Raw genomic sequence first — 25,447 nt, forward strand, 5'->3', positions numbered from 1 at the left:
GCATCTCCCGGGGAGATTCATATGGCACTCACCTGCCGGGGCTCCAAAGTCATCCACGACCGCCTCCACCAGCCCCAGGATGTAGAGTGCACTGGCACAAACGTTGGCCAAGAAGAACATGATGCCAATGCTGCCGCCGAATTCGGGCCCCAGCGCCCGGCTGATCATGTCTGCGCCCGGAGCGTCAAGGAGCAACATAGAAGTCAAGGGGACCCAGCAACCCTGAGAGGCAGCTAAGAGGAAGGTCTGTACTGGCACTAGCATCTACATGCCATTTGGAGGGAGACTGGCAGCCTTTGCCACCCTGGTGCCCTCCAGGCATTTTGGGCTACAACTCCCATCAGCTCCTAACCAGCATGCTGGGAGTTGTAGTCCAGGAGGGCATCAGGCTGAAGAAGGCCAAACTAAGGTTTGCTGCATCCATCACACAGACCAGCGCGTCTTAAAAGCGGGTCTGCAGCTGTTGTTGGACTACAACTCCCATCATCCATAGCTAGTTATCAGGGATAATGGGAGTCGCAGTTCGAGAAACACTGACATAGATAGTTGCAAAGGGGTGTGTAAAGTAGAAATTGGTGGGGCAAAAGGCCAGTGGTGGCAGTGACGTCACCGACCCCGTGAATGGTTGGAAGTAGGTTACCAATAAGGGCAGACTGAGGTTGGTGGGGCAGTGCCCCCTTTGCTCAAATGGACCAGCCTTCAATGAATCCTAGAATCGCTGAGTGGGAAGGGCCCCCCGAGGGTCATCTAGACCAACCCACTGTGAAGCAGGAATCCACAGCCCACAAGCTTTGATTCCTGATGTGGTTGTAGCACTGGGCAGCCCCGCCTGCTTGTGGCACTTGGCTGTGGGGTGCGGGCAGGAGAAGAAACTGCCCCACTGGTTGGATCCAGTTCCCAGCCCCTGATGCAATGGCTGTAGAGGTGCTAGGAGATGCTCTAAGCCAACCGGACACTCGCTGGGTCTGCGTGCGAAGGATACAGTAGGCGCCACCCGCATCCAGGGCCCCGTTGGTGGAGATGGCACACACCGACAGAACCGTCAGCCCGATGATGAAATAGGCCACGACGAACATGGCCAGCGACTGGAACAGCCCGGCCTGGCCCACCACAAAGCCTGTCAGCATGGAGAGAGAAACAGAGGGGGAAATATGGAGGGTGGACGTTGCCCCAACTTTCCTGGCCTTCCCCCAGAGTTTCTTTAGGCCACTCCTGCTCCGGAACAAGAGCCCCCAGGAAAGGACCGGAGTGCTAGGGCAGCCAAAAAGAAAACCAGCCTTAAAGGCTTCCCGTGTTCCCTTAACCTCCAAGCAAGTTTTTACCCTCTCAGTGAAGAAGAGGCACAAGCGCCTTTCTGGTTTTGGGCAGCCATCCCAGGCCCCTACGGGCTCCTGACAAGCAAATACTTCATCAGAGCCTCATAAATAAGTCCACATAAGTTACTGGCCTGCTTAGGGGCTCAGAGTCTGCCACGATGAGAATGCAGGTTTCTAGTCCCTAAGCAAAACGCGGTTTTGATTTTTTTTTTTTTAATAAATTTTTATTGGTTTTACAGCATTTTTTAAAAAGAACAAACAAACACAAAAACAAAACAAACATACAAAATACTTTCAAAGATATTTTCATAAACCTCTTTTCTTGGACTTCCCCATACCCCCCCTCTCTGCATCCCAGTGTCCATATTTAAACTAGCAACTCCCAGTTGTTACTTTCTAATCTCTGTCATCTTAGTCCTCCTTTATCATCTAACCTTGTATCCCTGTACCCTGTTACTTCTAGCAACCACAACATTTTAACATTCGTTGAGTTTGTAGTAGTCCTTAAGATAGCTCTTAAATTTTTTCCATTCTTCTTCCACCATCTCTTTACGTTGGTCACGGATTCTGCCTGTCATCTCAGCCAGTGTCATATAGTCCATCACTTTCATCTGCCATTCTTCCAGAGTAGGTAAATCTTGTGTCTTCCAATACTTTGCGATGAGTATTCTTGCTGCTGTTGTGGCATACATAAAGAAATTTCTATCTTTCTTTGTCACCAATTGGCCGACAATGCCCAAGAGAAAGGCCTCTGGTTTTTTGGAAAATGTACATTTAAGTACCTTTTTCATTTCATTATAGATCATTTCCCAGAAGGCCTTTATCTTCGGGCATGTCCACCAAAGGTGGTAAAAAGTACCTTCAGTCTCTTTACATTTCCAACATTTATTATCGGGCAAATGATAGATTTTTGCCAGCTTGACTGGGGTCATGTACCACCTGTATACCATTTTCATAATGTTTTCCTTTAAGGCATTACATGCCGTAAATTTGATACCGGTGTTCCATAACCATTCCCAGTCATCTGACATAATGTTGTGTCCAACATCCTGCGCCCACTTAATCATAGCAGATTTAACTGTTTCATCCTGTGTGTTCCATTTCAACAGCAAGTTATACATTCTAGATAAATTCTTAGTATTGGATTCTAACAATTCGGTCTCTAGTTTTGATTTCTCCACTTGGAAACCGATTTTCCTATCCTGTTTAAAAATTTCCATTATTTGGCGATATTGAAACCAATTTTCTACTTTGTGCTTCAATTTCTCCTGACTTTGTAGTTTAACCTTGTCTCCATCCTGTTCTAAAATTTCCCAATACTTCGGCCATCCGACCTCCATATTGAGTTTCTTCACTGCTTTAGCCTCCACTGGTGACACCCATCTAGGGGTTTTATTTTCCAATAAGTCTTTGTATCTTATCCAGACATTAAATAATGCTTTTCTAACAATGTGATTTTTAAAGGTACTGTTAACCTTGTCATACCAAAGATATGCATGCCAACCAAAAGCATTATTGAAGCCTTCCAGATCCAAGATGTCTGTATTCTCGAGGAGCATCCATTCTTTCAGCCAGCAAAACGCTGCTGCCTCATAGTACAATTTTAGGTCCGGCAGGGCAAAACCCCCTCTTTCTTTAGCGTCAGTCAGTATTTTGAATTTAATTCGGGGCTTTTTGCCCTGCCAGACAAATTTCGAAATGTCTTTGTGCCACCTCTTAAAACATTCCATCTTATCAAGAATCTGCAAGGTCTGAAACAAGAATAACATTCTAGGCAATACATTCATTTTAATTACTGCAATTCGGCCTAACATTGACAGTTTCAGATTTGACCATATTTCTAGATCTTTTTTAATCTCTGACCAACATTTTTCATAATTGTCCTTATACAAATTAACATTCTTAGGTGTTAAATAAACCCCTAGGTATTTGACTTTCTTAACCACTGTCAAACCTGTTTCCTCCTGAAACTTCTCCTTTTCCATATCTGTTAGGTTTTTCCCTAAGACTTTAGTTTTTTGTTTATTCAACTTAAATCCAGCCACCTGGCCAAATTGTTGAATTATTTCTAAAACCCTTTTCGTACTAGTGTTTGGCTCTTGCAAAGTCAATACTAGGTCATCTGCATACGCTCTTAACTTGTAGTGTTTAGCTCCGACCTGCACACCTTTGACCTGCTGGTCATTTCTTATCATATTCAGCAACACCTCCAGAACCGAAATGAAAAGTAATGGGGAAATTGGGCACCCCTGCCGAGTTCCTTTTTCTATCTTAAGTTCCTCAGTCACAACATTATTTACAATCAGCTTAGCTTTTTGTTCGGAATATATTGCAGCCATACCATTCTCAAAACCCTGGCCTACCCCCATCCCATGAAGATTCTTCCTCATAAAACTCCAAGAGATATTATCAAAGGCTTTCTCCGCGTCCACAAAGATCAATACTGCTTTAGTGTTTATATTCACCTCCAGCTTTTCCAAAATGTCTATTACATTCCTTACATTGTCCGCTAGGTGTCTTTTAGGGAGAAAGCCTGCTTGGTCTTTATGAATCTTCTCCATCAAAACTCTTTTAAATCTTTTTGCCAAAATGTCTGCAAAAATTTTGTAATCCACATTAAGGAGTGATATCGGGCGGTAGTTCTTAAGTTGGGTCTTTTCAGTCTCTGACTTTGGTATGAGTGAGATATATGCCTCTTTCCACGATTCAGGTGCCCTTTTTCCTTCAAGGATCTCATTACAAACTTCTCTTAATGGTTGAATCAACCATTCCTTCAACGATTTGTAGTATCTAGAAGTCAGTCCATCTGGTCCCGGAGATTTGCCCAGTTGCATATTCTGAATGGCAGCCTCTACCTCTTGTTCTGAGATTCTCTGGTTCAAATCCATCTTACTTTGCTGAGAGATATTTTGTAATCCATATCTTCCAAGGAATTTGTCTATATCTTCTTCATTTTGCGGGCCTTGGGTGTAAAGTTTTTTGAAGTAACTTAGAAAGCAATTTCTAATTTCGTTAGGTTTAGATATAGTCTTTCCATCAACCTCTAGGCTTGTAACTATATTTAGTTTCTGCCTTTTCTTCAATTGCCATGCCAAAAGTTTACCGCATTTATTTGCTGATTCAAAAGTCTTTTGTTTCATTTGCTTTATCTTCCATTCAATCTCTTGGTTCATCAATTCCATATATTGAGTTTGATATAACTTAATCTCTCTTAAAATGTCCTGAGACTTTGGTTTTGTTCTTAGTTTCCTCTCTCCTTCCTTTATCATTTCCAAGATCTTCTCTTTTTTCTCATTTTGTTTTTTCCTCTTTATTGAATTTTGTTGAATCAAAAATCCTCTCATAACAGCTTTACTTGCGTCCCAGATCACTCTTTTCTCCACGTCAGTCCTCAAATTTATTTCAAAATAGTCTTTTAAGGTCTTTTGGGCCTTCGTGAGAATCTCCTTATCTCGAAAGAGGGTGTCATTCATTCTCCATCTAAATTGACCGGTTATTGTGAGTTTCATCTCCATCTTCACGGCGTTATGGTCGGAGCAAGTTTTTGGGCAGATTTCCACTTTCTTAATCTTTGGAGCCAATCCACTAGTAACCCAGATTTGGTCAATTCTGGTCCAGGTCATCATTGCTTGGGAGAAGAAGGCTCCCTCTCTCTCCAGAGGGTTCCTTGTTCTCCAAATGTCTATCAAGTCCATGTTTTCTGTCATTTCAAAGAAAGTCTTGGGGAGTCTCCCTTCTTTAGTGACTGTTAGTCTTTGTGCCTTGTCCATATTAGTGGAGACCACGCCATTCATGTCTCCCATGATTATCATATTATAATCCAGATAGTCCGTCAAAGTTTCATGAAGTCCCTTAAAGAAGTCAGATTTGCCTTCATTTGGTGCATAAATTCCAACAACTAAAAGTTTTTCTCCTTGTACTTGTATCTCCACAGCCAGATATCTCCCTTGTTCATCTTTAAATATCATTTTTGGAGCCCATTTCTCCTTCACATATATTACCACTCCCCTCTTCTTAACTTTGTCTGATGAGACAAATTCTTGTCCTAACCTTTTATTTGTAAGTAATCTCCTGTGGGCTCTAGTTATGTGAGTTTCTTGTAAACATATCAAATCCAATTGTTCTCTGTTCAAAATATGAAATACTTGTCTTCTCTTCAAAGGCCCATTCAGTCCATTACAATTCCAACTAAGGAATTGCAGAGCCATCTTGTTATTTTCTTAAGGCTCCTCCAACAGCTCCAAGTTGTTGCTCTTCTTCTGACGGTGGTGGTTTTTGTCCAAACGAGAGATTCAGGATATCCAGTGCTCTCCTCTGTTCTGCAAGTACGTCCACAGTCCCCTTCTGTAGGTCCTCCTGATATCTTGCCAGAAATTTGTCTTTATCTTGAATTGTCTTTATTTTCACTTTCTTTGCCTTGTAGTCGAATGACAGTCCTTGTGGGAATTCCCACCTGAAGCGGATCTGATTTTTCTTTAACAAAAGCACCAAGTCCTTGTAGAAGTTTCTTAAGTCCAAGATATATTTTGGTACGTCTTTAAAAATCTGTACTGCTGAATTTCCAATTTGGAGGGCTTTTCCAAAGTGTAGTCCTAAAATTTTATCTCTTTCCTCCTTAGATCTGAGTGTGATCAAACAATCTCTTGGTGTCTTTCTATCTTGCTTTTTGCCGAGTCTAAAGGCAGTTGTGATTTTAAAATCGTCTTCCTCCAAGTCCCAGCAATCCGCAAACTCCCGTGTCAAATATTCCACAAGGTTGTCACTTTCATTCTCCGGAATCAGTCTTAATTTTAAGTTTCTCTCTTTCCTCTGTAACTCCCACAAGGCCAAGGTTGCATCATGCTCATAGACCTTCTTGGCAAGTGGCTCTAATTTCTCCTGCGTCTCTCCAGCTGTGGCTTTGGCCTCTTCGGCAATTTGACGCGTGGTGGCATTTTCCTCGACCAATTTATTTATAGATTCTGTATTCTGGTTTAATCTTGTTGATATTTCTGTTAATTTTTGTGTGTTCTCTGAAGTCTGTTTTGTCAAAGACTCCAGAGTCTGGTTTATCTTAAGCAAAGCTTCTGTCACAGCTTCCATAGAAACGGCTGCTCCTTTGTCCTGTCCTGTTGTTCCAGCTAGTCCGGCTGTTACGCCTAAGATCGAACCTCTTCTCTTTGCTTGTTGCAGCTGCAGCTGTTGCTGTTGTTGTTGCTTGGTCTTGGCTCTTGTAGTTATCTCTTCTTGTGGCCCACTCATGTCAAGGTCAATTCCCACGGGATTTATTCTCCCTTGGAAAATTCCACTGTCTTAGGCCGTGCTGGACTTCACTTTATCCTCTAGAGGGAGCAAATCAAAATGGCCATAGAAGGAAATTTCAAAATACATGAACAAAGGAGACCATCCAGGATGTAGAAAGAAAGGAGATTAACCCAGTCAAAATCAATGTTACTAAAGTCTTATAGCTTCCAATTGCCACAGTTGCCCAATATACTGTTTATACTGTTTCTTCTTAAAATGTACAAAAGTCAGGCACTGTGGAAACTTTGTATCAAGGTGTCACTTCACAGGGAAAAGTCAGCTCAATGTACTAAGAAGGCAGACCGTTTCAGACTTTCAAGTAGATGAGATAGCAGAGGTTTTTTCCTTCAAATAAGTCATGCAGTTAATGGTCAAATTCGCCTCCCCTCTGCCCTGCTTGCTAGAGGGGAGATCAAAGGTTTAAATGTCCGGTTTAGCTGATCAAAGGATGAATTTAAACGGATGCAGGTTTAGAGCTCCGTTGCTTTCACTTTCATGCAGTCGGGGGGAGGCAGACTTCCTTTGTTTAAATCTCCCCCGTTTTTAGCCCAATTTTTAAAATTAAGAAAAGTCCCAGTTATTTTTCAGTTCTTACTCACGGGGAATCAGTCCAAATTTCTTTTCAGGAAGGAATCGGCGCTCTCCGCTTATGGCGACGCGGCTTCACTTCGCAGGCTGGGTAGCGACTCTCAGCACCGCGCTCACTCCCGATGTCGATCCGTAGCCTTTAAAAAGGCTCTTTCACGGTACCGGGGGGCGCAAAGGTGCCCACCGAGTCTCCTTGTTCTCAGGCTTCAGCGCCTGGGATTTTAGGGGTCCCCCGCTTGCCGTAGCGGGTAAGACCCGAACTTGCGAAGCAGTCCTTCTCCGGAGCTCGGAGGTAGGACCGCCATTAAGCGCTGGCACCGACCGGAAGTCCAAAACGCGGTTTTGAAGTTCTATCCAGGGGACTGACAAAGGAATGATCTGCCTCTCCTCTGCCAGCCGGCTTGCTTTCTATGTGGGTCATAGAGGAAGGGGCAAAATGAACAAAATGACAAAAATAATGAACAACTTTGGTAAAATGGAGTATGACAGAATTACATAAAATATTAAGTCTAATTATTATTATTATTATTATTATTAATACCCCGCCCATCTGGCTGGGTTTCCCCAGCCACTCTGGGAGGCTCCCAATTGAATATTAAAAACAATACAGCGTCAGACATTAAAAACTTCCCTAAACAGGGCCACCTTCAGTTGTCTTTTAAAAGTAAAATAGTTGTACCTAAACTCCCAATCACCTTGGGTGACCCGGTGACTTGCTAAATACATGGCTCCTTTGTAACCTGCAGACTCCCAATTAGCCAACTAGACCAATTTATGCACAAGTTGTTACAACACAGTAACATGAGTCATCTTCACAGAAGCCGGGAAGGGAAGCCGCAGGTTCAAACCTCGCATTCCTCTTCCGCATTCTCCTCATTGTCAACACACCAAGCGTGGGTGCCGCCCCACAGAGATCCACACGCAGAAACAGGTTCCTGCTCCCTAGGAGCTGACAATCTAAAACAGGCAATGGGAAGGCGGCGGGGGAGACATGGGAAAGGGGGGAGAGATTTAAAAGGGCACTGAAGTGATCCAATGCAGCTTTATGAACTGCATAAATGTAGTAATCTGGGGGTGTCAGGTTATCTTGCAGCCTGGGAAAGGGTTCAGCAACAGGAAACCGAGGGCTAGGCTAAATATTATTTATTTTTTAGTATCGTTATTCATTCATTCATTTATTAGCCACCCTCCTAAGGTCTCAGGGTAGGTTACAGTTTGAAAAACAATGTAAAACAACTTGCAAGTGTGAAAATAAGATAAAGGTAAAGGGACCCCGACCATTAGGTCCAGTCGTGACCGACTCTGGGGTTGCGGCGCTCATCTCGCTTTACTGGCCGAGGGAGCCGGCGTACAGCTTCCAGGTCATGTGGCCAGCATGACTAAGCCACTTCTGGCGAACCAGAGCAGCGCACGGAAACGCCGTTTACCTTCCTGCCGGAGCGGTACCTATTTATCTACTTGCACTTTGACGTGCTTTCGAACTGCTAGATTGGCAGGAGCAGGGACCAAGCAATGGGAGCTCACCCCATCGCGGGGATTCGAACCGCCGACCTTCTGATCAGCAATTCCTAGGCTCTGTGGTTTAACCCACAGCGCCACCCGTGTCCCGTGAAAATAAGGTGGGTGCCAAAAACAGAGACGTTGTATGTAGCCTTGTTAACCATGAAAATCCTTTAATAAAAACATTTTTTTAAAAAATACACCTGGGATCTTAGGGTGAAGGGAGGAGGAGGAGGAGGAGGAGGAGGAGGAGGAGGAGGAGGAGGAGGAGGAAGAAGAAGAAGAAGAAGAAGAAGAAGAAGAAGAAGAAGAAGAAGAAGAAGAAGAAGAAGAATAGGCAGCCAACACAGTTGCACCAGAATTGGCCTCAGGCGCTCAGATTGCCTTGCCTCAATCAGCAATCTGGCTGCTGAATTCCATGCGGGGATGTCTGTGTTGTGTACGGATGAGACACAGAAGGATGTGTAGAAAACCAAGCCCTGGAGAATTTCATCACCTTGCAGTGCCTTACAGCTCTGTGAATCAAGGGATCTGTCTAAGCGGCAGGCACCCAAGAGGCAACGTTCCCTGCCCAGAGGAAGGTGGCAATGTGCCAGAGGGCAAAAGCTCGGCAGCGGAATGAAGGAAGACTCAAGATCTCCATCCAAGTCTCCCTGCAACAGTGGCCTATCCTCTCCACAGTGGGGCAGCGCCCCAATGTTTGCACCAGGGTTAGAAATTAGCCAGGCACCAGGCGCATTTTGCGACTGGCGTGGGTTCGATTGCGACCATGCAGAGATCTCTGGATGCCAGATTGGCAGCTGACATCTCCATATCCTTCCAGCTTTCTTAAGCAGGTGAGCCAAAGACCTTATTTATTGCATTAATCTCCCACCTTTTTCTCCAAGGAGTACATGGTTCTCCGCCCTTCTCAGTTAAACCGCTACAACAACCCTGAAAAGTAGGTTAAGAGGCTGTGACTGACTCCAAGGTCACACCGTGAGATTCCTGACTGAGTGGGGATTTGAACCCTGATCTCCCAGGTCCGGGTCCAACGCTCTCACCACTAAACCACACTGGCTTCCTTCTGCTATGGGGCAGCTCTATAAATGTAGGTAAATACCGTATTTTTCGCCCCATAGGGCACACCGGCCCATAGGACGCACCTAGTTTTTGGGGGGGGAAATAAAGGAGGGGATTTATTTTTCCCCCAGGCGCGGGGCTGGGGCGGGGGATGCCCGAGCTTCCCCCGACCCCAGCCTCCAGAACAGGCTGCTATCCGCAAGCCTAGGGAGCCCGGCGGGAAGTCGCGCCAGTATCCCCAGGCTTGCGGATATCCTGTCCCCCGAGCTTGTGGGGCTGGCGGTGGGGAGAAGTGCGCTTCTCCCAGCGCCAGCCTCCAAACCAGGTCGGGGAACAGCGGGATGGCGGCGCGCTGCCTCCCCGCTGTCCCCCGAGCTTGTGGGGCTGCCCGATATCTGCACGAAGCCTGGGGTGCGTTGTGCAGTGCGCCCCAGGCTTCGGGCTGCAGGCTGCTATCCGCAAGCCTTGGGAGCCCGACAGGAACTGCTGCGGAGCCCCCAAGGCTTGCGGATAGCTTCCTGAAGCCTGCATTCACCCTATAGGACGCACACACATTTCCCCTTCATTTTTGGAGGGGAAAAAGTGCGTCCTATAGGGCGAAAAATACGGTAAATAAATATGGGGAAAGCCAAGTGTCACTTTAAGAAGAATCTGATATGTTTTCCTTGAAGCCCTGAATTTGTTTTATTCTGGATTGTTTTGCTTGAAGTTTTAATATGTTGCAAACTGCTTTGAGATGTTTTCTTTAAAATATAAAGCAATACAGAAATGAAACAAATAAATAAATAATGCAAAAAACAACCACCTAGATGTTCAACCGTGGTGAACATAACCTCAGTTTAAGGTGCAATTTGGCGATTAGCTTATCTATCTGAGTTTCTAACCCTGGTCTGCACCACCATTCTCCTTCCTGGCTCCAAGGACCGAACACAGGTAAACGTACCCTATCACCCCAACAACAACCCTTTAAGGTAGGCTTGTCTGAGAGTATGCGACTGGCCCAAGTTCTCCAAGGCAAGCTGGATGCTGCCCACGTGAGGGTCCACTGATCCAGGCACAACCCTCTTGGCCCACCCGCACCCAGGCTGCTGCCAGAAGCAGGCCAGAACTGTCCTTTGGCTCAAGAACCCAGTCCAGACCTTTGCGGATCCCAGCTAACAAGCCCTAGCAGCGTCAAACTGCTGTCCGTTTCACGCCGTATCAGAGCCTCCCGGCCTCTGGGGTTTCACACGGCTCTTTCTGGAACACTCCCGCCCTTCTCCACAGAACCGTTTAAGCTCTAAGGCATCGAGGCCTGACTTATTTAGATTTATAAACTCCACTGAGTTCCCTTAAGGCCTCAGAGCTGTAAAGCAAAAACAAGGTATTGATTCGAAAACAAGCCAATTGATTTTTAAATTGAGTACATATATATCTGGCAACCGAGGGAACCGCGGGGCGGGCAGCAAGTGTGTGTGGGGGGGTGAATGTGCTGTAAGAGACCTGCAACAGGCACCCACGACAATGACACCATCACAATCTCCATCCACAGCTGCAATGGACTTCTCTAGCTGGGCGCTGCGACAATCCGGTTTTCCAGATTGACGAAATGTTGCTGCTTTTCAGCCTTGGGGAATGTGCCTGACACCACAAAAGAACTACCATGAGGAAACCTTGTGGAAACCCTGTAAAAAAAATTTTTTTTGGCAGGGGGGGGAATTGGTCAAGAGACTCGAGGTGAAACCACAAGTTATGTTTAATAAGCAGAATCAGGAGGGTTGGTTGGTTTTGGTTTTGGTTTTAAACGCCGATTTTACAACTCTGCAAATTAATTTGTCAATTTTGGAAACCCCATAATAAAAAGAAACAGAGGAAAACCCAAATGAACGGAAACATGTTTTGCTCCTGGATTAAACCCTGTTATTGGGGTGGTTTCACGAGTTCTTATCTGCTATCCAGCGATAATTTGTTGATCAAATTGCCATAGTTCAGTATAATAATACAGTTGTACCTTGGTTCTCGAACACCTTGGTACTTGGACATTTTGGCTCCTGAACACAGAAAACCAGGAAGTAAGCGTTCCGGTTTTTGAATGTTTTTCGGAAGCTGAACGTCTGACGTGGCTTCCAATTGAGTGCAGGAAGCTCCTGCAGCCAATTGGAAGCCGCGCCTTGGTTTTTGAACGGTTTCGGGAATCGAACGGACTCCTGGAATGGATTTAAGTTCAAGAACCAAGGTACGACTGTAATAATATCCTTGTAAAAAAGATGGCACCTAGCCATTCTGTTGTGGCAACTGTAACCTAGGTTTAAGGTGCCATTAAGTGATTAAAAAAATGAAGATCATGGCCACTGGTCCCATCACTTCCTGGCAAATAGAAGGGGAAGAAATGGAGGCAGTGAGAGATTTTACTTTCTTGGGTTCCATGATCACTGCAGATGGTGACAGCAGCCACGAAATTAAAAGACGCCTGCTTCTTGGGAGAAAAGCAATGACAAACTTAGACAGCATCTTAAAAAGCAGAGACATCACCTTGCCAACAAAGGTCCGTATAGTTAAAGCCATGGTTTTCCCAGTAGTGATGTATGGAAGTGAGAGCTGGACCATAAAGAAGGCTGATTGCCAAATAATTGATGCTTTTGAATTCTGGTGCTGGAGGAGACTCTTGAGAGTCCCATGGACTGCAAGAAGATCAAACCGATCCATTCTTAAGGAAATCAGCCCTGCGTGCTCACTGGAAGGACAGATCCTGAAGCTGAGGCTCCAAGACTTTGGCCACCTCATGAGAAGAGAAGACTCCCTGGAAAAGACCCTGATGTTGGGAAAGATGGAGGGCACAAGGAGAAGGGGATGACAGAGGACGAGATGGTTGGACAGCGTTCTCGAAGCTACCAGCATGAGTTTGACCAAACTGAGGGAGGCAGTGGAAGACAGGAGTGCCTGGCGTGGTCTGGTCCAGGGGGTCACAAAGAGTCGGACACGACTAAACGACTAAACAACAACAAAGTGATTAACATATATATCTGGGCTTTTAACACTGGGAGAAGATAGGGCCACGGGGCTGACCAGGAGAGCCAACCTGTTCAGTCACCACACATCACCTTTGACAGGTTTCCGAAGCAATTCTGTGCAGAAATCCTGGAAAGGGGAAGCAGGTCGTGAACCTCCGCATGTTGCTGGCTCAGCTGGCATTGGGCAAACACGCAGACCAGGAAGTGGTGCCTTTCCCCTTGCAACCGCAGGCTGGGTGTTGTGTTTGTGGAGGGGGGTGTTACTCAGCCACCCTGCCCTGACAGTCTGAGATTTCCAGAAAACCTCAGCTGCAGAGCGAAAGGAAGCGAGTCAGCGCCAGGTAAAGAAATCAAGCCACTTCTTCCAGAGCTGTGGGGGGAATTCCAAGCTGTCTCCACCCTGGGATTTTCACGCTTTCGATTTCTCTTTGGTTTGTTAGGTTTTTTTAAAAGAAGAAGAAGAAAGAGGACTTTCATAAGATCACAGAGTTATTTGAGAACTGAGGCAGCCCTGTCATAAGGCAACATGACGAAGCTGCCAGAAGGGAGGGGAAGAGATTTGGGTCTCCTGTAACAGCAGCAAAGCGGACTATTTAGAGAGACCCCTCCATGTGTCTCACCTGACAGGGAAGTTCTGCTGAGCAAGACCCACTCATTTCAAGGGAACTTGTGCAAGAGAACTTCCCAGTTATTAGTGGGGAGGGTGGGGGGGACCAACTGGAATTTCCACCGCAAGCACCGAAACGCCTGGGACCATTTCCCCTCCCTAGACCACGTATAAGTCTCTGCCGTGTCCCACAAAATCACTAGCACAAAATAAAAGTCCACCTTAAGTCTCCAAACGGTAATTAGTTTATCAGCAGAACAAATCTCTTTCTTCATGCCTCCTGATGCAAACAATGTGAAGGAATCAAGTGAGGTAGTTTTCTTTTTGTTTTGTTTTGTTGTTTTTAAGATTTTCTTGATTTACAAGGATTTGACCACTTCAGCCCACAGGTGGGAAATAGGTTGGGTTTTTTTGCAAAGGGTTCCGTTTTCCAAAAAAGAGAGGGAAAGAAAACGCCTGCAAGTAGAAATCTAGCAAGGCGGGGAACAAGCTAGGCAAGAACACTTTTCCTTAACGTACTCTGAAGTGCCACATCCCACAGACCAGGCCTATCGCTGCGATGATCATAAAGGTAAAGGTAAAGGGTCCCCTGACCATTAGGTCGTCGTGGCCGACTCTGGGGTTGCGGTGCTCATCTCGCTTTATTGGCCAAGGGAGCTGGCGTACAGCTTCCGGGTCATGTGGCCAGTATGACTAAGCCGCTTCTGGCGAACCAGAACGCCCTTTACCTTCCTGCCGGAGCGGTACCTATTTATCTACTTGCACTCTGACGTGCTTTCAAACTGCTAGGTTGGCAGGAGCAGGGACTGAGCAATGAGAGCTCACCCTGTCGCAGGGATTCAAACGCCGACCTTCTGGTAGGCAAGTCCTAGGCTCTGTGGTTTAACCCACAGCGCCACCTGCGTCCCTGCTATGATCCTAGGATGAGGATAAAATGGAGAGACAAGCAGAAAACTCTCGACTTCTCCATGGCCAGAATGTAGCCTATGCTGTTCAAAGAGTCACTCCTGTGGCTCCGCCCACTTTTGCCTCTAGCCACGCCCCTGACTGGCATGCGGCCCCCACAAGTGGGAATGGGGCCCTTCGGATGGAAAGGGATTTCCCTCCTCTTGTTTTGAACAGAACAAATGCCAGAGCTCAGCTATCCCTCCCTAGGTATCAACACCTCCCATTGTTCCCCAGATCTTTTATTTAAAGTATTATTTATTGCTTGAAGAAGCGGAGCATCCTTGCTGAGGCCATGCACATGGAAATTGCCTTTGCTCTAATTAATCCTAAATCAAGGGCACCACTGGCCCTGGCTAAGGCAGCCCCCAAGCTGTATATTCTGTCCCACAACGGAGACTGGAGATAGGGCTACTTGCAACTCAAGGGAGGAAAAGGTTTCTGCAGGCAGATTTTGCAAGAGGGGTGACCCTGAGTGACCTCCGGATGCTTCTGGGGGAAGCTAAAAGTGACCGAGAAAGGATGAGCAGAGAAAATGGATTTGAGCCTTGCGGAGCTTGTGGGCTGTGGACACAGCTTTAAACTGTCCCCAGCTGCCCTGAGCAAATCTGTGGAGGGTGTGCCCCCCCCACACCCCGCCAATCACATGGACCTGGCAAAGCGAGCTGCCCAATTTCTTCCTTGCTAGGGGGAGGGCTCAGACTCTGCCCTCTGCTCAGAGCTGGCTTTCGCTGCAAACAGAGAGGATCCCAGGATAATGAGCAGATCCTGAGTCATAAGGAAGATCAGGACAGTTCTGAAAGAACCCTGTGTCCTGTTTTCCCCCACGGGGTTCAGATCTAAATATTTGAGAATGCTTGAAAGGGAACGCAGGGTGTAACTGCACGGCATTCCTGGCCTTTGTTAAGGCTGGCATATACTATCAGGCTGCACAGATCCCGGATTAATTTCTACAGTATCCTATTACTATTAGTTTCTCCTTGATTAAGGCTGCGGTCCCATAGACACTTGCCCAAAGTATATTCCCACCAAATTCAATGGAACTGCAGTCTTTTTATATACATAAAAAAGGACAGTCTGAGCCTGTTAGAACATGCAGGAAACTGGGCGGGGGGGGGGGGAATCCATTATTCAAAATGAACAACTTTTTGCAGACTTGTATAAGGGATATAGGAAGTGGTGCAGGAAATTGAGCTTTTCTTGGAATAGAATTCATTTTACCTTCACCACAATTAACACACACACACACACACACACACACACAAATTGTTATATTCAGGCTCTTTGCTCTGCATTCTGTTTGTTTTGATTTCTGGTCCTGCACAGGACTCCCTCAACCAGCAGTTGTTGTTGTTGTTGTTGTTGTTGTTGTTGTTTTTAAATAAACAATAAGCTTAATTAGAATAATAATTAACATAATGTTGCTGTAAGGTTTAAAACTTAGCTGGAGAACAAAAAAATTGGCAAGAGAGAATCTTTCTACTTCAATAGGGTGGGGTGGGGCACGGTGGGGGGAGAGAGAACTGTGGAAGACACTGAAATCACAACTGGTTGCCACAGCTGACTTTTCATATGGACTAGAAACTTGATTTGCTTAGGAACGCCGGTGCTCCAGATTCTGTGCCCAATCCCAAACTGAAGACTGCATGTGCACATGGTGGGACGACAGAAGTGTAGAGCATATTGGAGACTGCAGTAACCACGTGCTGAAAAAGCAGAACTGAAGCGTTTCAATGAGCGATGAAGAGGAGGAAACCAGATATTAATCCCAGAGTACTTCTAAACCAAATGCAACGAAGAGCAAAACTACCAAGCCCAATCTGTGGGAACTGAAAGGCTTTGAGTCCAATCACCCACAACTTCAAATCCCCAGTCTGCCCCACACAAATCAGACAGGTCACAAGTCAAAATCTTAGAAACATAGAACTGTTGAATTGGAAGGTACCCCAAGGGTCATCTAGTCCAGCCCCCTGCAATGCAGGAATCTTTTGCCCCTTGAACCCATGACCCTGAGATTAAGAGTCTCATACCCTACTGACTAAGCCTAAATGAATATTTGCAAAGAAGACTGTTCAGATCACTCAGGCAAGCCAAATGATGGCAGTCTGCTTCCAGGACAAAGAACCTGCATTTCAAACAATGGAACAGCTTACAAATAGACTTATATTTCAAATGAATTCAAAACCACATGCCTTGTTTTGAATCCTACACTAGCACTTCTTCAGAGGAGAGCTGGAGCATCTGCTCTGCATGTAGAAGGTCCCAATCCACAGTATCTCAGGTAGGACTGGGAGAGTCTCCTTCCTGAATCCCCAGAGAGATGCTGCCAGTCAGAGTGGACAATAATGAGGTAGGTGGACCAAGTCTGACTCAGTGTAAGGCACTAAGGAAAGGCTGAAGACTGAACACGGGAGATCGCTTAGTGAAGGAGGGGGAAAGGTGATCCAACGTCTTCCTTTCTCCCTCCTAAGAGATGCTTCCGTGTCTTGCAGGCCTGCCTGATTGCTTTCTCATGGGCAGCCATTTGTCGTAAAAAATAAATGTGACCTGGGTAAAGCAGATACTCCACCTGTTGCCGTCTCAGATGGGCGCACGGCAAGAGACTCCGAAATACTGCCTGCCCCTCCAAAGAGAGAGGGAGGCCAGCAACCCTTCAATCATTTGCCTCTCACTTAACAGAAATAAATCTGAAATCTTTTGAAACATGCAAACAACATCAAACCGATTTAAGTGCTAACTGTCAGTGACAGTTGCTGCATCTAGATTTAGAGTCCAGCCAGACACACCGATGTACAAACTTCATGCTTTGGCGCAAACGTTTTGAACTCTTGAAAACACATTTTAACAAGAGCCATTTCGATCTAGCCCTGCTGCACTGCTTCCGTTGCTCTGAGCGTCCAAAGAACTCGACATATAATCGAAAGCGTATTTTGAAACACACACATATCCTCACTGCCACCATTTCGGCAAGTTTGTGCCTCCCAATTTAGAGGACTCCCCAAGGCCAGGAAAGGCCTCAGCCAAACTGAACCAGAAAGTCTCTTGCAGAAGCCACAAGACTTTTGCTTCAGCTGCCAACAGATTAACACGGCTACCCTCTGGAAGTCATTTCTGCAATTCAGCGCTCGGGTTCGGAGGGAGAAATCTTCCACATTCTCCAGGTGGTGGGATGTATGTCGGTCAGGTCTATGCCAGACGCTCTCTCTACAAGTGCCCCTCACCCCACCCCCTGTTTGATTTCCAGAGTTGGGCTCTTGACGCTGGATTACTTTAGGGGTGCTACTGCACCCATAGAGTTGGAAGGGTAATCCAGTCCAAACCCATGCAATGCAGGAATGCACCAGTAAAGACAGTGGCACTGTGGGTTAAACCACAGAGCCTAGGACTTGCTGATCAGAAGGTCGGCGGTTCGAATCCCCGCGACAGGGTGAGCTCCCGTTGCTCGGTCCCTGCTCCTGCCAACCTAGCAGTTCGAAAGCACATCAAAGTGCAAGTAGATAAATAGGTACCGCTCCGGCGGGAAGGTAAACGGCGTTTCCGTGCACTGCTCTGGTTCGCCAGAAGCGGCTTAGTCATGCTGGCCACATGACCCGGAAGCTGTCTGCGGACAAACACCGGCTCCCTCGGCCTATAGAGCGAGATGAGCGCCGCAACCCCAGAGTTGGTCACGACTGGACCTAATGGTCAGGGGTCCCTTTACCATTTATCTCTCAATAGCTGCTGCATGGGGAAACTCAGGAAGGAAGGGCTGTTGCTGTAGTCTTCCCAAAACATCTGGCTGGCCACTGGGAGAAACAAGATGCTGGACTGAACAGATTTTTGTGTGCCTACGAGACGGTGCCTTAATCCAGTTGTGGTTCCAGCCCAGAACTTACAAACCACATCACCTCTCGCACGGCCACCCTGCACACTTAATTAACACCAAGTTGCAGCCTGAGTGCTCCATTACAGCTGCAGAAAGGTATTAATCAAGACGCAAGGGGATATAACGACTGGAGTGACCCCGGCTGGCCCAAAGCCCAAGAAGAGCGAAGGCTTATTACGGCCAGCACTTACGGGCTCGCTTCCTTCATTTTCCCAGCTGCCACAACCATTTCTGAGAGAAAGCACTTTGCGATCGAACATCAGGTGTGTGTTGGGGCAGAGGGAGCAGGGACATTTGCTTCCGCTCAAGCGGACTGAAGTAGCAGGTCCCAGCAAGAGAGGATCATAGAATTGTCGAGTTGGAAGGGATCCCGAAGGATATCTAGTCCAACCCCCTGCAATGCTGGAAAAATAGCTAATAATAATAATAATAATAAATTTTATTTATACCCCGCCCTCCCCAGCCAAGACCGGGCTCAGGGCGGCTAACACCAGGTATAAAAACAATTGATTAAAATACAACTTAAAAACAAGATTAAAATACAACATTAAAATGCAGCCTCATTTCAGTAGAAACTCAAATCGAAAACTTTTTGGGGATGAAAACGTCAAATCTTCCCTAAAGCCAACTATCCAGACTGGTCCTACGTGGGCCAGAAAAAAGCCAGAGAAGTCCCTAAATAGGAGTTCCATCACAGAAGGAGAAAGGGAAAAGGAAAGAGGGGGAGGGAATCAAATTGGCTCCAAGCCAAAGGCCAGATGGAACAACTCTGCCTTACAGGCCCTGCGGAAAGAAATCAGATCCCGCAGGGCCCTGGTCTCACGAGACAGAGCGTTCCACCAAGCCGGAGCCAGTGTTGAAAAGGCCCTGGCTCTGGTTGAGGCTAATCTGACTTCCTTAGGGCCTGGGACCTCTAGGGTGTTGCTATATATGGACCTTAAGGTCCTCGGTGAGGCATACCAGGAGAGGCGGTCCCATAGGTACGAGGGTCCTAGGCCGTGAAGGGCTTTAAATGTCTGCTGCCTTGTGGGATATCTTTGGAAGAAGAAAAGGCTAAGGAGTAAATCAGAGCTATCCAAACTGCACGTCGTGCCACGTTACTGTGTCGGCTGCAGTGTGTGGTTGTGTCGTATGAACACTCCTCGAGTTCCTCCCGGGGCTGGAAAGGAGTTAGTTTAACCTCCGGTTTGCTAGTAAAACTGAATTACTATGTTGTGCAAAAGAAGAATGGCAGAAAAAATTAATGGATTATGCAGAATTGGACAAAATGACAGGAAGGATTCGAAACCTGCGGGACCAGAGATTCACAGAAGATTGGAAGAAATTAGATGAACTATTTGAAGAGCAACTGTAATCAACAAATTACGCTGGTAGGACTGCAAGAAGTTTTGTAAGGAGAAATCTATGAAACGTTACAAAGTAGAAAAAGAATAGAGATAACAGTTATGAGATTTAAATGTCATAGGGAAAGTAAGAAATGTATACTAAGAGATTAGATTGGAAAATTTTCAGATGAGATTGAGGGAAGTAAAAAAATTGTATAAGATGTAAAAGCATGTTTAATTACTGTTATAAATGATATGTTAAAAAACTTATATATACACACACACACACACACACACACACACACACACAGAATTACTGTGTCGTGAAATGACACATGTCTAAAAAGTGTGTCACCAACATAAAAGGTTTGGAGAACTCTGGAGTAAACCATACACAAATCTGGAGTGCAGTCCCTAAGACGGTTGTATGGCTCCTTGGACGCCTCCCTCCAGCAACTCCTGCAGCCAAGCCGGTGCCAAATGTCTTGCTCTGCTTTCCTTTGGACCCCATCAGGGAGGCCAAGAGGGGAGTCTTGTCCTCTGGGCAGCCCAGGACCCCCAGGCACATAGCTCAGGTTTGCACCACAGAGAGGTAACTTCAATGCTGCTAAGGCAGCAGTTTGACTTTGCCCCCGGAGGCACACTCCATTGTCTCTCAAGACAGACGGATGCCAACGGCAGGCTGCCTATTCTCTCCCAAGTCCAATTCAAGCTGCTGGGTAAAGGCCCAAAGCCCATCCCTCCCCAACCTGGTGCCCTCCAGATGTTTTGGACTACAACATCTCCACCAATCCCAGCCTGGTTCCCTGCAGGCGCTTCAAATTTGCTGCAGGCGGGTAGGCCAATGAGTAGTATTTATAGCCCAGAACAGAGGTGGGCATTTGGAAAGGGGTTAGGTAGCCATTACTGCAATAACATGAGTGGGGGTAGTTCATAAGAGGCAGCAGCCTTGGATTGTACGGCGACCAAAGGAGAGACCAAAGCAGAGGTGCTGCGGTTGTTTGTAAGGGTTTTGGAAGAGGAAAGTAGAAGTTAACTGCTAAAAGCATGAGAGTATTAACAGAAGAGGGGTCTTTGTGGGGCATAGACCACTAGTGCAGATAGTATGAGAGCTGAATGTGGTGATCAGGAAGCCAGGAGTAACACTGTATTCCAGGCGCCAGATCAGAAAAAATGCTCTAGGGAGTAACAGGGGTCTGCAACCCGCAGCTCCGGAGCCGCATGTGGCTCTTTTACACCTTTGCCGTGGCTCCGGGGCGGATACTAGTGAGGGGAGGAGGCGCATTGTGCGCCCCGACACTCCCCACTGTGGTGGGCGCTGTACTGGCTGTGACGTCGCATTGGGCGGTGCGTGCGTTAGTCACGCACCGTCCCGACGTCACCTTCCCGCCCGCTGTCAGATCGCGGCTCCGGAGATATATTTGTTTTAAATGTCTCAATGGTTTTGCAGCTCCCAGTTTTTTTTCCTTCGGAAACGGGTCCAAGTGCCTCTTTTTGTCTTAAAGGTTGCAGACCCCTGGGCTAGAGGGTGCAGCTGAACTCGAGGTCCCTGCAAGGCAGACTTTAAAGAGTGGATATGGGTCTTGTACAGGGGTCAGCAACCTTTTTAAGGCCTGTGGGCCGGTCCACCCTCCCTCAGACCATGTGGTGGGCTGGACTATATTTTGGAGGAAAAAATGCACGAATTCCTATGCCCCACAAATAACCTAGAGATGCATTTTAAATAAAAGGACACATTCTACTCATATAAAAACAAGCTGATTCCCGAACCATCCACGGGCCGAATTGAGATGGCGATTGGGCCTCATCCGGCCCCCGGGCCTTAGGTTGCCTACCCTTGGTCTTGTAGCAAAGTGATTCTCAGAGGCAAAATAAAAAAAATCCTTCCTGTAGCACCTTAAAGACCAACTAAGTTAGTTCTTGGTATAAGCTTTCGTGTGCATGCACACTTCAGATGTATCTGAAGAAGTGTGCATGCACACGAAAGCTTATACCAAGAACTAACTTAGTTGGTCTTTAAGGTGCTACAGGAAGGAATTTTTTTATTTTGACTATGGCAGACCAACACGGCTACCTATCTGTAACTGATTCTCAGAGGGTGTGGCAGGAGAGGGTGGCAAGTGTGATGGGAAGATTCAAGGGCCATCAAATAAACATTTAAACATTTCAGTGAGGCATTGTATACTATAGTATGACAATATCTTTTTTATCTGCCAAATATGGGTAGATATCTTTCCAAAAGGAGAGCAAGAACGTCAAGTGATTCGGAGAAAGACCAGACAAGAGAAAGGCTTCTTTGTGTTGCTGAGATGGTGAGAGTTGCCAGCAAAACCAAGCTCATGCCTCTCACTGACTTTGTATGCATCCTTAAGGTACATAAGAATTTATATCGGTAATTATATTCTGGAAATGATTTATGCTCTTATGTAGCTGCATTGTTTTATACCTTCTGGATGTCCTGTGATCATAAGTTAAAGGACCCCTGGACAGTTATGTCCAGTCAAAGGCGACTATGGAGTGCAGCGCTCATCTCACTTTCAGGCCAAAGGAGCCGGCGTTTGTCCACAGACAGCTTTCTGGGTCATGTGGCCAGCATAACTAAACCACTTCTGGCACAAGGGAACACCGTGACAAGAGCCAGAGCGCATGGAAATGCCGTTTACCTTCCCCACTGGAGCGGTACCTATTTATCTACTTGCACTGGTGTGCTTTCAAACTGCTAGGTTGGTAGAAGCTGGGACAGAGCAACGGGAGCTCACTCCGTTGCAAGGATTCGAACCGCCGATTTTCCAATCGGCAAGCCCAAGAGGCTCTGTGGTTTAGACCACAGCGCCACCCATGTCCCTTACTTTACCTGTGATCATATTATAAATAGTTGCGTTCTACGTTTACACTGCCACAAGTTGTTGCTTCGGCCCAGTATACCTGAAGGAGTGTCTCCACCCCCATCATGCACTGAGGTCCAGCGCCGAGGGCCTTCTGGCAGTTCCCTCCCTGCGAGAAGTGAGGTTACAGGGAAAGAGGCAGAGGGCCTTCTCGGTGGTAACGACTGCCCTGTGGAACACCCTCCCACCAGATGTCAAGGAAATAAACAACTATCTGACTTCTAGAAGACGTCTGAAGGCAGCCCTGTTTAGGGAAGCTTTTAATGTCTTATGTTTTATCATTTTTATTATTATTATTATTATCATTAAATCTGTTGGGAGCCGCCCACAGTAGCTGGGGAAACCCAGTCGAATGGGCGGGATATAAATAATAAATTATTATTATTATTATTATTATTATTATTATTATTATTATTATTATCCAATGTATTTCTTATCAATGAAAAATTCGGGGTGGCACAAACAAGTCTTTATAGAGAAAGTGTGGTCCAGAGAAAAAAGTTTGAGAACCACTTCCTAGGGTGTTAAGGAAGCTGGCATTTGGTGGGGTAAGTTGCCAGGCTAGTTAAAAGGCCCCATAGTAGGGCACTGATGTGTTGGGTTAGTGTAGGAGTTAGGACCTTATGAGGACTTATGAGACTTGGTTAATTATAAGGTGCTGTTGGGCAGGGTGCCCCGAAGCCAAGAGGAAGTCAGCAGACAGTCACTAGGATTTAATTCTCACTGCAGGAGTCAGCTCTGATCTGTTCCACTCCAGACAGCAGAGCTGTTGGCAGGGAAGTAACATGACCAAAAGCAGCTCCATACATAAACGATAACCCCTGCCCATAGAAACCTAGGATGACAGGGAGAAGGGTTCTAGCCGACATTGCTCCCTGAGATGCTAGCTTTTTATGAACAGGGGGCGTATTTTGATATATTTGGATAACATACTATGAGGAACATCTATAGAAGCCCTCACCTGGACACAGGATTATTGCCTCAGGGAGAACCTGGCTTAAACAGGAAGGACAACAAGTTCAGGGGAAGAGGCGGCAACCTCTGCACAGACTGAGCTTTAAAACAGATGTGAAACAATATTTGTCATGTTTATGTAGGCGCCAACAGAGCCTTCATCTCAAGGCATCTTCTCACCAGCAGCAGGGAATCCTGTGGCCTAGGATATTACTGGACTCCCATCAGTCCTGGAGGGTCCCACCTGTCCAGTCCCTGCTGTACAACATCCCTGCAAAGCAGGCCGGCACTGTTCCCTTGCCACCCCAAGGCAAGTTTCCAGCGAGGGACTGGAGATCCCTGGCTCACCTAACGCCTACAGCGGCAACTATGAGGCTTGAACCAAAGGGCTGCTCCCTCCCCTGGTTCTCCAGCTCTGAGAGCCAGGTTTCCTGAGCATAGGCAAAGTGCGAGCGCTTCCCCGCCGCCTCCAAACTGAGCTTTCCGGGCCAGGCGGCTTCTTAAGACGCGACACGATCTCCGCCACGCGCGCTCAACTCGATTTTCGAACTAAATAATAAAAGTAACAATACTAATAACAATACTAAGCCGGATTCCTCCAGCCACGCTGCGAAAGCCCCACTCACCGAGGCGCAGGAAAAGCACCACGCTGAACATGGAGAGCAGCGTGGGCACGACGACGCCCAGGAAGGTGGGCAGCTTGCGCGCCCCGGCGGCCCTGGCCGCGGACGGCTCCGCTTCCACCGAGACGCTGCTGCACAGCCGGTAATTCAGCAGCGGGCTCCGCTCCGACGGCCCGCCGGAGCCTCTCGCGGGCCGGGGCATGGTCGCGGCTCGTTCCGACGGCGCTGTGGCGCGCGGGACCCGACGGGACGGGACTACGACGGCCGGCTCCGCCGCCGGCACCTCCAGGGCGCAAACCGGCCCGCCCCGACGCGCCGCCCCCGGCGCCGCCCCGATCCCCGCCTCCTGCCTTGACGGGCCGGAGCGAGCTCGGGCTGGGCTGCTTCTGCTGGGGAAGACAGGAGGGGAGCCGGGAGCGGCTTACTCGGGAGTAAAAGGTCTCTCCCGAAAGCGGAGCTGCTTGCCTAGCGCGGAGGAGGCAGAGGGAAGCCGCCGCCCGAGCCACCTCCACGTGCACGCACGCACACAGGCACGCACGCAGGTCTACTCGGGAGTAAGTGGTTCCGCGAGAGCCGGAGGGTTTCTGCTCCGGATCGAGTGCAGCAACCCCCCCGCGCTCAGTTTTGGATGGATCGACTTACTCCCGTGCAAAAGCGCATGATGGGGACTTTCGCTCCGTGCACAGTCCGCGCTTAAGGTCAAAGTCCTAACGGCAGCCCGAGCCCGTGCGTGTTTACTGGGAAGGAAATTCCACAAATTAGGCACGTGTGCGTGCGTGTGTGTTACTTCCGAGTAAACCTGCACAGGATCCGGCGGCCTGGCTCCAGAACTCTGTAGCATCGGAATCGGTGCCGGGGCTTACTTCCGAGTAAACGGGCGTAGGATTGATCTGCAGCAAAGGTGTTCAACCTTTCCCGCTGAACACGTGTTCAACGTGACATTAAGGCTTTCCCGGAAGTCATCGTATTTAAATAATCGGAAGCGCACGACGGTGAAAATGGAGATGGGAGCATTGACCCATTTCTGCACCCGCATGATATATATTTACCTGGAAGGGCAGGGATCCCATCTCCGCTCAGGAAGGAGGCTTACTGGGTAAGCCTGGACGAGTCACTCTCCTTTGGCCTCGCCTACCTCGCAGGGTTGTTGTGGAGGATAAACTGGAGAGGCCAACTCTGAAAAGGAAAGGTGGGATAGGAATGTCATAATAAAGTAATGCAAGGCATGCGTTTTGGAAAGCAGGTGGCATTAGATCCAGGGGGGATTCTTTTGCTGAGATTCCTGCATTGCAGGGGTTGGACTGGATCAGTGTTTCCCAACCTTTTTGGGGCAAAGGCACACTTGTTTGAGGAAAAAAATCTCGAGGCACACCACCATTACAGCCCCGTGACGTCAGCGCGCAGCGTCACGCCGGGAGGGACGCACGAAAGTGTAAGTTTCAATTTTTTCCCCTCCCCCTTGCCGGGGAACCTCCAAGCTTTGGGGGTGGGGGGGGAGGAGGCA

The 25,447-nt window shown here is 47.4% G+C and overlaps 1 protein-coding gene across 2 annotated transcripts in view; it reads right to left on the bottom strand.

Annotated features, from left to right (window-relative positions):
- Nucleotides 1-24,925, bottom strand: part of LOC308584873 (solute carrier family 12 member 9-like) — a 102,234-nt gene extending 77,309 nt beyond the window's left edge. The window contains exons 1-3 of one of the 2 annotated variants that reach the window (XM_081190123.1): nucleotides 24,586-24,925; nucleotides 983-1,117; nucleotides 33-170 (exon numbers count right to left, since the gene is read on the bottom strand). In XM_081190123.1, the coding sequence (XP_081046249.1) occupies nucleotides 33-170; nucleotides 983-1,117; nucleotides 24,586-24,784 (472 nt within the window). In that variant the 5' untranslated portion in view covers nucleotides 24,785-24,925. Of the gene's footprint in view, nucleotides 1-32; nucleotides 171-982; nucleotides 1,118-23,946; nucleotides 24,166-24,585 lie in introns of those variants that run through there. The other variant, XM_081190122.1, reaches the window with a different exon arrangement.
- Between the last annotated feature and the right edge of the window lie 522 nt (nucleotides 24,926-25,447).

The sequence above is a fragment of the Podarcis bocagei genome (genome assembly GCF_964188305.1).
Source record: "Podarcis bocagei genome assembly, chromosome: 4".
Lineage (NCBI taxonomy): Eukaryota > Metazoa > Chordata > Lepidosauria > Squamata > Lacertidae > Podarcis > Podarcis bocagei.